Below are 14,440 nucleotides of genomic sequence, written 5' to 3'. Positions count from 1 at the left end.
TAGTAAAATTAATTAAGTTTAGCCAGATTTTTTATTGTTCATCCGAAATAATTTTTCCCGTTTTCTTGTACGCTCAAGAGCAAAATAAAGAAGTTTGAAAAAGCTTGACCTGGAATTTTCTTCTTGGGACTGAACCAGACCCATCATATAGTCACAGTTGCACAGGCTTCCTCCTGCGTTTCCTTTATATTTCTCTCTCTCTCTCTCTCTCTCTCTTCATCTTCACAGTGGAAGGGCTCTCAATTTTCATTTTATGGGAAAGCAGGTTTATAATGTCGATGCAGTGACGTGTTTGAAGCAGCAGTTATGTCTCGGCGTACTAATTTACGAAAGTGCTGAAATCTTCCAGGCAACAGAAATTGTGGAACTGAGGACTCCTTCTTAGAAAGAACAAAATAATACAAAATTTTCGAAACCAGAAAGATGTCTGTATAGAAATAAGCATGCTATAACGTCACTTTTGGCTATTTAGATAAACCCACAGTCCACACTAAATTCTATTTTATTACATATGTGGATTGCCTATGGCAGTAAATAACAAGCATAAATTCATATCTCACTGCCGTCCCCGTATTTTCTCTTTCTCTTTCCAAGGCGACACCCCATGAGGGCATTCATATAAACAAAAAGGTATAATAATTAACACGTACAAAATGCACTACGAGATCCATGAAATAGATATTGGTAAACATCTGTAGTTCGGTAATGCAATGCATGAACTAGATTTTAAAAATTTGTATATCTAACAGTCATGGTTGAAGGAAAGAATATGGCTTTCAAGGGCTCGTTTCTTAGTTAGACACAATATCTGTTAGTTCTCATTAATAACATTCATGGTGCAGTTGACGGGTAAGCAAAGCTTCCATGAAATGTTCCCGAACTGTTGCAACGTTCCTTATGCCATTCCAACAATTCAGCATGTCTTCTTACGCTATCCATATATAGTCCATGCACTTTCCATATATTTGTCATGTACTCCCATAAGAAACTTTCGGAAATGCATGGAATAATTGGAGTGGCATATACAGAACATTTCTGTAGGGTTAATAGCTCATCAGGACTCTTCGACGCACTGACAGGCATACGTAGTAGCATGCATTGCGCATTCCGGTAAAGTCTAGCAGTGGCACATTATAAAGCTAGAAAAGATTATAATAAAAAAAGCGTGCTGCATTTCAACACTAATATGAAAACCATTAACCGCGTACACACGTAAAAGGTCACATGATCGGAATAATAAGCATCATCGCGTTATTGCAGCGTGGGGCGCCGGTAATCATTTTTCGCTTATTTAGTAAGGAAGTAAAAATATAAATCCGCGTTTAATGAAAAAGAAAGGTTCGTTTTAGTCAATACAATAGCCAATCTTTGTATTAGTGGAGTTATCTCAATTCGTGCCTGTCGCAGTTGTCTGTCCCTTTAATTTATGATTACTTTAACAATGAAAAAATACAGGTTGTATGTACACGCGACTACCAGTAGTATATAGCAGGTGAAACTTTTGTAGAGCGCATGGTTTTTTATCTTTTTATCTTATGAACTTTGTAACCATAGAACAGCTGATATTTGTGAGTTCTGTAAAGAATAGTTAGCCGTCTACTATTCTTGGAAATCTACGGGACATGACTTTTAGGATTTTAACAATACATTCACACATGTATACGTGCCATCTGCAACTTCAGACGTCAACACTGTCAGGTCAGTGTGTTCCGAAATATATAATTATGGTTTGTGTTTTCTTGTGAATACACCTAATTTGCTTATCCTATACCGTTCCAATTGCCAATTGGCAACTTGTGCTTGCACGACAGACACAGGCAATTAAATGTTTGTTTGAAAAAAAATACGTGTCTCGATTTGTGAGTGACACCTTTTGACAAAGTCACCCTTTATCTCAGAAGAAAGAATGTGCCGCAATTTTTTTTTTACACAAACACTCAACCGTGCCCCAGGTGATAAGAAAGGGAACGTAATGAAAGAAAATAATTTATTTCAAAACGGCCAGCAAGTTGTAATCAAGCTAGGGTACATCTTGCGTTGTATTATCTATTCCATCACATATATTAATTTGACAAAGTTGGTTTGGGTTCCAAGACATAGGCACCTATTTCTGAATGAAATGGCGGATGCACTATGCTTCTCTTCATGGCCCGAATGAATGAAGGGAGGGAATTCTGAGGGCTCGTGTCTTTTGTTTGACACAACCTTAATGAAAACCAGCAGATAATGAAGCCGAAAATGGTACATGTGAAGAAAGTAAATTTAGGAGGACGAAAAGTCAACTTGCCACCGGGTTTGTTCCCGGCGGCAAGTTATTCATGCAGGTTATTCATGAATTACTGGCATCAAAATTCATTATGTTGGATGCATTTTGTGCAGCGTCACTACCGAACACATTAGAATTTCAGCACTTGAAATACATGGAACAGAAAATATGTCGCAATCACTAGACTGCGTTATCAAATTCCATAACTAAATTTTTATTTACACAGAGCTGGTCCGCCAGCTTTCGCTAATTGCTGTTTTTGTGGAGTCCAGGAGACAAGCATGGGCGTCGGCAGGATTTTTTCTGGGGGGGGGGGGGTGAAACTCCATAGCGTCCAAAAGACATCACGCAGAAGAATGGAGAAATCTTTCTGTTCCTAAGGGTTACAAAAGTTTCAGAATATTTATTAACGCTCACGCATCACACTGAGAAAAAGAACAAAAAAAAACTCCGACATCAAGATAGAATTTTCAAAAGTTTTGAGACCACGAAGCACAAAGCTGAATGTTACCGCTGCTTAGGCAGACAGCCTTGAATTTAGATTTTCCGGCTACAACATGTACTATGCGACCGGTTGCAGTCAGAAATTGCTGGGAAATTGAAAGTTTCCTCTTCTATAAACTTTTCGCGTCTACTATACAGTTAAACGATGTTGCGAGGCAGAATTACCGAAATTTCGTACATGCTTGAAACGTCCTTACAGTCACTCGGTGTCTGTAAATGCGAGCGGCATGCGTCTAGGCGCACGAATAGCAAACTGGTCTACAACTTTCTCCGCCAAAGCTCTTTGTCCCTCCTTTTCAATTTTTTCACGATGCACCGAAAGCATGCAGAGTCCATACAGGCGGTCATCCGACATCGTCGAACGAAGTCACGTCTTCACACGCCGCATCGTGCTGAAAGGACGTTCGGGACAACACGTTGTCGAGGGGAAAGTTATGGCCGTTTGAAGAGCACGGCTGATGGCGGGATAGATCCCCTCAGCAAATGCAAGAAGATCGATCAGGTCTCCGTTGAAGTCTGTTTTCATCCATGACCGACGCCACAGTTCCACTTCGCAGTCGAAGTTGTCGAAGTCGAAGTATTTATTAACGGGCTCGCAGAGCTGCTTCCTAAAACCTTCATTGGAAATCTTCCTCAGCGCGTTTGGGTGTAATAAGAGTAGCGCAAATGCGGGAGTATTACGCTCTCCAAATTTTTCATCCAGCGCTGAGAGCAGAGAGTCCAAGTAAGGAATGAAGATGTTACGGCGGTAGTATTCTTCCGGAGTTCCCAGAGCGTTCGGCCTGTGCATTTGGCGCGCAACCATGCGCGGCAGACTGACTTCTGCACCAAGCTGTTCTGCGGTCTCCTCGGTCGCAGAATAAAGGTCCGTAAACACTTCTTCCGCTTTTGCCCTGTGCTCACCAATTGTTTCAGGCAGGAGCCGCATATGCTGCTGCACCTTTAAAATGTCCATCTGGGGGCTTTGCAGCATGTTTGTCACCGGTTCAAGGAGAGCAGAATATCTTGCGATAATGGTCAGGCAAACCAAAAAATGAAAGCGAGCATAGACTGCACGATAGTTGGTGTTCAGTTTCCCGCGTTTGCCTGTTCGCAGACGATGACAGTGTTGTCAGGGCCTCCATAACTTCAACGAAGTGTTGGCGAAAGAGACGAATGCTTTTATATTTGGAGCTCCACCTGGTTTCACAAAGCAAGGGCAGCGAAGGCGCATTCTTCCTCCTGAGGGGGCCTTCTCGAAAGAACTTGATTGTCGCTTTGATGGATACCACCGCATTTCTGACGTCCGCCACCGTGCTTGCCTTGTTCACAACCAAGTTTAGCCGATGCGAAGCACAGTGAAAGTACATGGCTCGAGGGTGTTTTTCTTTGATTCTAGTCTGTACGCCAGATATGTTGCCCGCCATTGAAGAGCAGCCATCATACCCCTGGCCTACGATGTTATCAGGATTGAGGCCAAAGTCGTCAACAGCTTTGAGAATTGTGGCAGAAATGGTTTCTGCGTTCATGCTTTCCAACGGAATCATGCCAACAAATTCTTCTCTTACAGCCTTGAGACCTGTGTCTACCAACCGGATACCAATCGTGAGCTGTTCTGTGCCTGATATGTCCGCAGATTCATCTGCCAGCAGCGAATACTGCCCGGATTTGTTGCACGCACTTACAATGTCTCTCCGAAGGAGGTCCTCACTGATTTTTATCAGCTCGTTTTGAATACTTGCTGATGTGTGCTTTGCGTTTTTGGCGCTATTGTCGAGATGTGCTTGTAGCGGTGTGGTCCCCAGCGTCGACGCGAAAGCTGAGAAGGTCCTGAAAAATCCCGCTTTGTGCTTGTTTCCCTCGCAGAGGCAAATCATGCATGCCGCAGAAGAGCACAGCCGCTGTAATCGAGACAAGTTTCTTCTTATTGCATTCCGCTTCTTCCTTTGCGGCTGTGTCGAGCTGCAGTGCGACATCGGTTGCCTTGTTGAAGAGGCGAAGGAAGTTATCTCTCCTTTCGGTTGCGTCCTTGTGCCATTCGCACTTTTCATGCTCCTTGGCGGACTCGTGAAACTTTTTGTACTTGGTGAAAGCAATGACGATAAAAGCTCCTTGTCGTCCTTTCCTGGTCACTGGCTTGAAAACGACACAATGGCGGCAGAGCGCACCTTTAAGCACACTGGAATACGCCAGCCACGGATACTGCGATAGCCACGCTGGTCGAAACGCCCTGGCTTGCTTCAGCTCTGCAGCATCCGCTTTGAAATTGTACTTATCTGGAGGCGTCCAAGGGCTAGTCAGAAGTTTCCGTTTTAAGTCATTGTCTGCAACAAGGAAAACGGGAACGATAAGTGTTACATTAGCTAGCCTCGGTATGTAATCGCCGTATCATTCTCCCAAGAATATTTACTACGTTTTACTTAAAACTGTTACTGTATACATAAACTGCTTACATCCGTACGTGGCTCCGCCATTAAAGCGTCATTTAAACACATACGGTTGGTACATGTTTACTGCTAGGCTAGTGGCGCTCCACATGATATGTCGCAATTAACCGGGGACCATCCATAAATTTAGCGAACGTCATTCAACCGAAGTTGTGGAAATATTTTATCAGCTTTTTCTATGTGATCGTCACTAGAAAATTCAATGCTAGATATGCCTTGTTGAAACCGATAGTCAAATTTTTATAGCATTACGCCTGTCAATAGATTTGCAAATAAGTTAAAGTTACGAAATTGTACGCCCCTTTTTTGAGAACTGGCACAGCAACTTCCATCCATTAGCCTTCGGACACGATCTTGGGTGATTGACAGAGACCGGGCGGAGATCGTTTGGCCTGATTTGAGGCCCGTTGTTATATTTTGGCCACAAAGATGGCCAATAATATTGTCGGTGATTTTAAGGTTACCGAAAAAAGGTGTCCTTTGTCGACCGGAACAAAAAGCAGAGGAAATTGGAAATTTCTTAGATGACGTCTAATTATGAGAAACTGCCCGCATATTTTCGAAACTAAGTATAGCGGTACTTGTCGCACCCCTTTGAATTCCCGGTTAACTCATCATCCAATGACGGTGCACTATTCTGCAATGTGACGAATAGCCTTCCTACATGAACAAGGACGCCATACTCCTACGGAACTTTTATTTTAAACTAAGACGGTGCATGCTGCAGTTTCCTTGTGATGAGTACAACATCTTCATCAGTGCAACATCTGGCTTCCCGGTATGATGCCCGACAGGCCCATCTGTTAAAATTATTAGGCCAGCTTTTATGAAGCTAGCCTAAATCTTGTTTACCGACTGAAGGGTCAAAACAAGGAGCACGCTAAATAATTAACACAAAAGGCATGCATGCTGCAGGTTAACGGGCCAGCATAGTGGGACATGTTAAAGCCGGGACCACGCAGAACAAGGTGCTTGTCCTCAAAAAGTAATAAAAAAAAAAGAAATCGGCTATGAATCAACTTCGAATGACTTTTTTCCCCGAACTGTCGGTGTGCCCAAAAGTTTCGTATGGCAAAGACTGGAGCCGTACTATTTGCTGTGATGCAGCTTACCTGCGAGAGATGATTTGAGGGCGCAGCCGATGTCGAGATGGTGCCTTGATGCTGGAGGCTCCTCAAGTTCGGAGGATGTGGTAGAAATATCTTCGGATTCGGGATCGTGGTCCAGCTCGGAAAGTTGTATCTTCTTCATCAAGCATGGCGCAACGTCAGTATCAGCTTTCCTTTTAAAGAAGCTTCTGATGTCCATTTTCGCGTTGCGGTGGCACTGTACAACAGCTCCACGATGCTCACGGACGCGCGCTCACTTTGGCGCAGGCAAGCTGCGAGATTCCCTAGCGGAGCGGTACTTTTTCCTGTTCTGTTGGGTACAAGCTATTTTTTTCACCGTGGCGGGTACACATTGTAGCCGTGAGTAGAGAGGTTGCTAGAGAAGGGCTTTCGAGAAATGACACTTCGCAAAAATCCGTACCACTCACGTGCAGGCCAATATCTACTGCAACAACAAAGAAAAAGGGCGGAGTGGCATCCCTTTATCCCACCCTTGACCACGGCGGCCAACCAGAGCGTAAGTACTCGTAGGCCACCGCCCATCGGGCAGGGCCTAAACGGAAAACCAAGATATTAAGAAAAACAACGGTTTTCCTCCTTTCTCATCGACACGTGGTCACGCACGGCTTCAGGAGCCGACGCCACATGTGCGGAATTTATTTCTCCCACATTCCGCGCTTCAGCGGCATCGTCGGCCAGCAAAAGGACCGTCGCCTCGAACTTGGCGCTAACTAGGCTACTGGGGTTTCTTTCGCCTCTGTCGCGTGTTCCCGTCGCCGACCGATGTCATCAAACAGCGCCGCCTGTGCTTCAGATCTACGCAGTGTGGTCTGTTTCCTGGCCGGAAGCGGCGTCTTCCCGGAGTTCAAAAACAAGACCCCGGCGGCCGTGGCCCACCAGAGGGGAGGCCGCGCGCAACTGCCCGCGTAGCGCCATCGCAGCCGGCGCAACTGACCGCACTTCAAACACAGCGGGAGGTGTCCGGCACCAGTCCCCGCTTCGAAATCCAACCCCTCTCGGCATTCTGCGACCTCGCGGTTCGCCCCTTGGTGCGAAACCGCTCTCGCCCTGAGCACTCCACACAAAAAGAAAAGCTGAGCGGCCGCCGTCGGCGAGCGAAAGACACAGCCTTCTCCCCCGAAAACGTAAACACGTCGGCATCCACCACGGCCTTCAATATACTCGAAGCAGCCATGACGAAGGGCCGTCGTTACTCTCCCATTGATTTAGGGGGCTGAACGTTGGTGCTGTGGATTTTACCCGTCACTGGCACCAGAACCAAAAAGAAAGAGAAAGAATGGGGGGGAGGGGGGGGGGGGGGCTTCCTTCTAAAGGAAGCCGCAAGTGCGACTTCAGGCGTCACTGGCAAATGCGGCTAAAGCGTTTGCGACCGTGGCAGCCAGCAAATGTGTTGGTCGGTGGGGGGGGGGGGGGGGGGGGGGGGGGGGGGGGGGGGGGGGGGAGAGACGGTATTTTTGCAGCCATTGTTGGGATCACAACTCAGCGTCTTGAGGGGGAAATAGCGGGAAAGGTGACAAGCAGAGAAAAAAGGGTTGAAGTTGATCTGTTGATCTCCCTGGCCCTTTTGCTGGACACGGCGGGGGCCCGTGGAGATTCCGCTGGTGTTGCGTGGAGTCTCAAGTACAGATTATCGTATTCACCGAAACCTCATCCTTTCAGTCATGCAGGGCTTAGCTGCTTTAGCGAAGTTATGTGGAAAAAGAAAATGTACATCGCGCAACCAAACGGCACCTTCCGTCCAGAATCTTTCGAAGTACTGAAGTGCAGAGAAATGTGCCTTCCGAACACATTTAGCACCGTTCACGGTGCGGTCTGTGCCCGTTTTCGTTGAGTTTGCTCAGCACCTGCCGTTAGGCGAGACTGTGTCGTTAGCAATAACCGAGGCGTAGCTCATGCGGGAGCAAGAAGGTCGTCTGAAGAGAAAATTTCAGTTTCTTCGGAAGAATGCCAGGGGCACAATTTGCAGGGGAAAAGGCTTCCACAGGTGGACTGCTTGAATTTGCCTTTGTTGGTGCTGCCTACCTGCGTTTTCGCAGATCAGTAGAAAGGTTCCCTGACTTTTTTTTTTTTTTGACGTCGGGATTGCAAGGAACATTCTGGAAGGTTTCTGGTCACCGATGTCAGCAAGAAAATAAAGAAGCACATATGGAGGAGGGGGTCTTTGGGGATGTGGGCGAGGGTGAGAGGGGGGAGGGCTGGTGCCGCTTGGAGGGGGGGGGGGGCAAGTGCCCCTTTTGCACCCCCCTGCCGACGCCCATGGAGACAAGAGAACATTATCTAATTTTGTGTGAAAGATAATTTACCTCGACTGCGCAAAATTACTTTATGTCCCGTCATCCGCCAGCGTAAGTTAGGTTTAAGGGCACCATATTTCCTTTCTTGGGGGCTTTGGGAAGATTGCCGATGCCTTGCCAGAGTTTATTAAAGGTTCAACGTGATCAATCTTTACTCTTCATTTTCCTATTTCGCAAATTGCTTCATTTTGTGTTCATGTTCTCCCCTTCATTATTTATATCCGTAAATTCCTATCTATATTTTCTAAATATATTCAATTTTGTTTAATTTCGATTTCGTTAACAGAGAAAATTAAGGATTTTCTTTTAAGTCCTCACAGTTCTTGGTCATTCCCCCAGTATGGCAGTGTAGATATGTGCCACATATACAAGAATCTACTCCATCTACTCTACTCTACTTTATCTATCATTTCTCTATGACGTCCTCCAGCCCTCCGGCGTGCTCGAGTGCACTCATCTCTCCACGCGGCCGGCTGTTGTCCGCCGCGCAACGCCCCCTTCTCGTATCCTATGTGTGTGCGCGCTTGTGTCACGGTCACCGCTTCGGGCGTGTGATCATGAGTGTGTGTTGTCGTCGTCGGTGTTTTTCGTGGCGTGGTCGTGCGGTGTGAGTGTGCGTGAGGCCGTAGATGCTCATGGCTGCAACGAGAGCGGCACCGGGAACAACGAGCGCCGGAGACCGCTGAGATCGCCGAGGTTTTAGGCTTACGCGCACGTAGGGGCTGGACTTGCCGAGCCTTCATTCGCCGCGCAGCATGGGGGACAGCGGCAAGCCGACGGCGCGGCCGCCGAGCGCCCGCCCCGTGCCTATGAAGCTGTTCGCTGCCTGGGAGGTGGACAAGACGACGCCCAACTGCATACCCAGGCATGTTTCTTCTGGGGCAGTGGGAATTCCCCGGGATTCTTACGGGGTGCTTGTTCCGCGACCTCCAAACCACTCGTGGTTGTGTGTTCATTCAGAAGTCACCGGTTGCACAGCTCGCATACCAGACCGTTGCTGCGCCGTGAAGCAGTCCGTATCCGCGCTGGAACGACGCGAACGTCCGCTATGGACAAATGGTGTTTTTTGTGTATTGTTTATGCTCCGCGGGCAGTCAGTCGATCACCTCACGAAACCAGCGCCTGCCGACGCCGAGATCGAAGCGCGACGTGACGTGTTTGCGAGAAATATTTGTAGCAAGATTCAAGATTTCCGAAGGCTAGAAAATGTTAGATTTGGTTAGGTTAGATTAGGCTATATAAGGGTAGGTTAGGTTAGAAGTGGGCAGTTGGATGTTTTACCTGTAAGCTTACTCTCTGTCGAAAATGCACTCGCAGTCTGACCGCTTTCGCGACTACTGCTGACGCGATGACTCGATGGGGCACTGGCGAAATGTGTCACATCCGTTTGTTGCGCGCTTATCGTCGAACGGGAGTGCGGTTATCGCTAAAACTCCTTACAATATATTGAAGAGGTAGCGCTGGCACAGCGGTTACCACCGCTACGTGCCAGTCCCCTGCATTCGTAGTTTGCAACTTCGAACACCCGTTTCCCGTTCTGCAGGCGTTCGTTGTTTTCTTTGGCGACTGACGTTCAGCGGTGAATTGACGTTAATAAGGGAGCGTCGGCCGTCGCGGCTGGGAACGTCCCGGATCTGCGGTGTCCTTCATAACGCCACTTATAGTTTGCGACCGCACTATCAACCCAACCATGTACGGAAGCTATGCGATGACTTTCTTTGTTAAACGCCACGAATCCGTCAATCATAAAGGATGTGCAGGCATCATTGAGATTATCCGGATTTTAAACTGAGACTAGGAAACGCTAGTAAATTCGTGTGATGGAAGAATTGTTGGTCCTGATTATTTCCGTGAATACATCGTCCGAAGTTTAGTTTGGCAGCACGTTTGCAAAAATAGATGTACTTCTTTGGTCTAGCTAGTACATGATTTAGACTACAGAGACATACATACCTGAGAATTTAACAAAATTTTTGGTGAAAACGTGCTTCCCGAAACCATATGGTGCTTTGACGTACTATCATCACTTCCTAAAATTTTTATTAAGTTTACTATGCTCCACTGGCACACTCCGTGCTTTTCTTTACAAGATTGCTATTTATCCTTCTAAGTCTGGTTATCGATGCAAGGCACTTGACTAGAACGTAGAAACATAACTCGCAGTTGTTCTTGTATAGATGTTTTATCCATTTGAGGCGAAACGCCCACATATGTGGATGCAACTTTTTCGTGCAGTTCTTTGGACAAGTGACCAAGAAAGCATGACACATTGTGCATAGAATCAATTGAACGTTCTTCATAGTCAATATGTCTTAATGTCAATGTGCTTCATATGACTATCCGATCACTTTGGTGAAGACACTATGATTGTGGACGGGTCGTTCAACATGCTGCGTTCCAGGACCAATGTAGTTAGATTTCTCTGAGTGAGTTGAATAGAATCAAAAACAAATTGGACATTAATTTTGAGCCTACGAGTTGATTTGTTATGTAAAAATGTAACATGAAAGAATTCAAAGTAATTCAATATTTAATTACATGCTAATTACTAATAATTACTGAAACTTGGCCAAAACAGCATATTACATCAGTTTCCATCTTGGGATATAGTTTCGTGTGCCTTGGAATTATGTTGTGTGAATTTGATACAATTGCAGACAGTACATCATAATTTGTGCCTGAAGGAGGGTTATTAATTTGCTGTCTTTTTCATTTTCCTCGGGATTTTTTGTAGCCAGAAGAATTATCACGATTTCACCCCACTTTTTTGCATGAATTTGCACTGAATTTGAACTATTGCTGTTATTTGTCCATGTGTTTCTTCATTGCAGTATGAACTTGCATAACAGTGAACTTAATGGGCCTTCCCTTCTATAATTTCAGATGAGATTTGCAGTACCTCTAAATACACTAATAACACCGATGTCACATGTAGCGCTTTCAGTGATAATTGATCCCAATCGGGATTGAATTTCTCGACTCTCATTGGCTCCCTTCCCCAGCTTCCGCACGAAAGCCAAGTGGGATGAGGAAATACAATCCCAGTTGTGATTGCAAGTGGATAGTGTGACATTATTATTATTATTTGACCACTGTTGACCAGATGGAGAAGAAAATAGGAATAAAGGTTAACACAGAATATCTCAGCAACTTGCAGTTTTTGCAGGTGACATTGTGCTCTTCAGAAATGATGGCAACGAATTGCAAAAGGTGATTGGAGATTTCCACCGGAAAAGCGTTAAAGTAGGGTTGAAGATGAGTATGCAGAATACAAAAATGATAATCATGACAGGCAACTTACCGCTGTCCCTAAAGCAAGAAGTTCTTTAATGCACACCAAAATCTAAGCACACGGGCCTGTAGCCTTTTGCCACTATTGAAACGCAGCCACCGCAGCTGGGATTTGATCCCGCAACCTTTGGGTCAGTAGTTGAGCGCCATAACCACTAGACCACTGCAGCGGGTGCAATCATTGCATTTTGCCTGTGCTTACATATGGAGAAGAAACTTGGAGGATAATAAGAAAAATTGGGAAAAGTTAAGGACCACACAGCATCCAATGTAATGAAAAATGTTATGCATAACATTAAAGACGTACTGACACAAATTTCAAGGCCAGGTAACTTGTGAAACATATTCGAGCGGACACGCACACATCATGTACAAAATATCAACAGCTCATATAGCCTAGAACATATTTAATATCAATTTTAAAGCGTGTGCCCCAAAACGGAGCACTTACATTGACACCAACTTGAATGTAAACACCCACCTATGTCATGAGTTTGTGTTGGCTGCCATGCTGCTTGCGAACACTGTCCCACATTTGTCAACATGGTGCTCGCGTGCATTGTATGCCCTTGTGCGGGTGGCTAGTGCATTTCTGTTTTGTATGTTCACGTGGCCAGCTGTGTTTACGAACAAACCACACTGGGTCCCGCCTTTCTTGGCACTCTTTGAAACCGAAACTGTGTGGCGCTGTAGAGTTGTCTCCAGGGTTGCCACTGACTTTCGAGTAAATGTCGCCAAACGACGAGCAGAAAGTCGCCAAAAGTCGCCATTTTTTTACGAATTTCGCCAAAAAAGTCGCCATTCTAGATATGTGCGGCATATTTTAGTAATAAGAATTTCCACTGATGTATAGCCCCGTAGAATACAGTGCTATTCAAAGCCCTTAAAGTATATTGACATTTCTCAAAGCCAGGCGCATCGCCCCTTCACCATGGGAGTGCTTGGTGCACCTGGTTCTCCGACTAGCCGCAAGATCTGCGCGGAGGCGCAAGTATGAAAGGATAAAACGCTCATGATATCCTTCCATCCCTGTCCGCTCGTTTCAAAGGTAAAAGTGTGGTAAACCTTGGGCGAAAGCTGCGAAGGCGTTGTTTGTAGACAGCTTTACATACCCTCATATGAAAAAAAAGGATTAACAGGTTTATTGAAAGTAGTAAGACAGAATTCTTACAGTTATCGTTCATAAGTGAGTCTTATGCCTTTCATTGTGAACTAATATGATACCGGACGCCACTATCCCTTTCATATATAATCACTTATATGTACCCGTGTCAATCCAGAGCGTTATAATTGAACAGGTAGATATTGTAAAATGTTATATAGCAATTGTTTTCATTGCACACGTCCACCGAGAACAGTAGAAAATGCCTGAATAAATATTTTTTTTATTGCGCGAACACCCGCGTATCCGCCCATCTTCGCTATACGAGCTCGATTAGGGGATACTGCAGCGGTGAATAGGTCGCCAAGCTATTCAGAATAGTTAGAGCTTTGGCAGAACAAATGGCCGGAACACACGACCAACCCGTCATCTAGCCTCCTCAGAAGCGAAACTTTAGCGAAGCTCTGAAGCATCTAGATGAATCTAGATGAATTGAGTTACAAGCATCTAGATGAATTGAGGAGATACACACGAGTTACAGGACGGACATACAGAACGGCGCGTAAATGTGCACCTCAAAACCCAGAAAAATACAGAGAATAGTGCCGCTCATTAGTTGGGAAGGCACTGAGCTTAGGATGCATAACTCAGTGGAGACCTAAGCTGAAAATCGCCAAAAATTCGCCATGTCGCCATTCATAATTTTAGGTCGCCACGGGCCTCTCAAATTCGCCAATTTGGCGAAAAGTAGCCACCATTGGCAACCCTGGTTGTCTCTGAATTATGAACCATTGCACTTTCAAGCAAACAAAGTTTTCAGCCGTGATAAGTGGGCCATTTGCTTCTTAGAGCAATAGGAAAAAAAACAAGGTGTAAAATTTTTGTGTGAGCACTCCTTTAATAGTGGAGCACAGAACAAATAGGTGGTCGATATCATTGTCGTCATGAAGAAAAAAAAGTTCATCTAGATCATTTACTTAATGTGTAGGAAAGACAACCAGTGGTCAGTTAGTCATGGAATGGTTACCAAGGGATGGGACATGCTGTCGAGGCCTACAAAATGTCAGATGTTTGATGAAGTTGAGAAGCTCGCTGCCATAAAATAGAATCCGTTCATGCAGGTCAAGGTGGATTGGAGATCATTGGAAGAAGCCTTCGTTCTAACATGAATACTCACAACATTTATGATCTCCATCACAGAAGCGAGATTCTGCAAAGTTGTAGATTGGTTGCATGGCAACTAAAGGAGCTAACCACTGCATAGTTGATCTGATGATTGTCCTATCTTCACAGTTTCTTGGAGTTTGCATTACTATCTCATTCATTTGAAACAAGGAAGCATAGATTAAGGTCACTGTTCACCCGTTCTTACCGTCTTTGTTACAGACTGGTGTGATCAGAGCAGTCCATGTTTCAACAGTAGCTTC

The 14,440-nt window shown here is 45.4% G+C and overlaps 1 protein-coding gene across 1 annotated transcript in view; it reads left to right on the top strand.

The window, feature by feature from the left end:
- The first annotated feature begins 9,112 nt into the window (after positions 1–9,112).
- The window catches only part of LOC119402300 (phosphofurin acidic cluster sorting protein 2), a 96,846-nt gene continuing 91,518 nt past the window's right edge, over positions 9,113–14,440 (top strand). The window contains exon 1 of the mRNA XM_037669451.2: positions 9,113–9,485. Within this exon, the coding sequence (XP_037525379.1) occupies positions 9,376–9,485 (110 nt within the window). The 5' untranslated portion in view covers positions 9,113–9,375. The remainder of the gene's footprint in view (positions 9,486–14,440) is intronic.

The sequence above is a fragment of the Rhipicephalus sanguineus genome, chromosome 8 (assembly GCF_013339695.2).
Source record: "Rhipicephalus sanguineus isolate Rsan-2018 chromosome 8, BIME_Rsan_1.4, whole genome shotgun sequence".
Lineage (NCBI taxonomy): Eukaryota > Metazoa > Arthropoda > Arachnida > Ixodida > Ixodidae > Rhipicephalus > Rhipicephalus sanguineus.
This window is presented reverse-complemented; position numbering and strand designations above follow the sequence as displayed.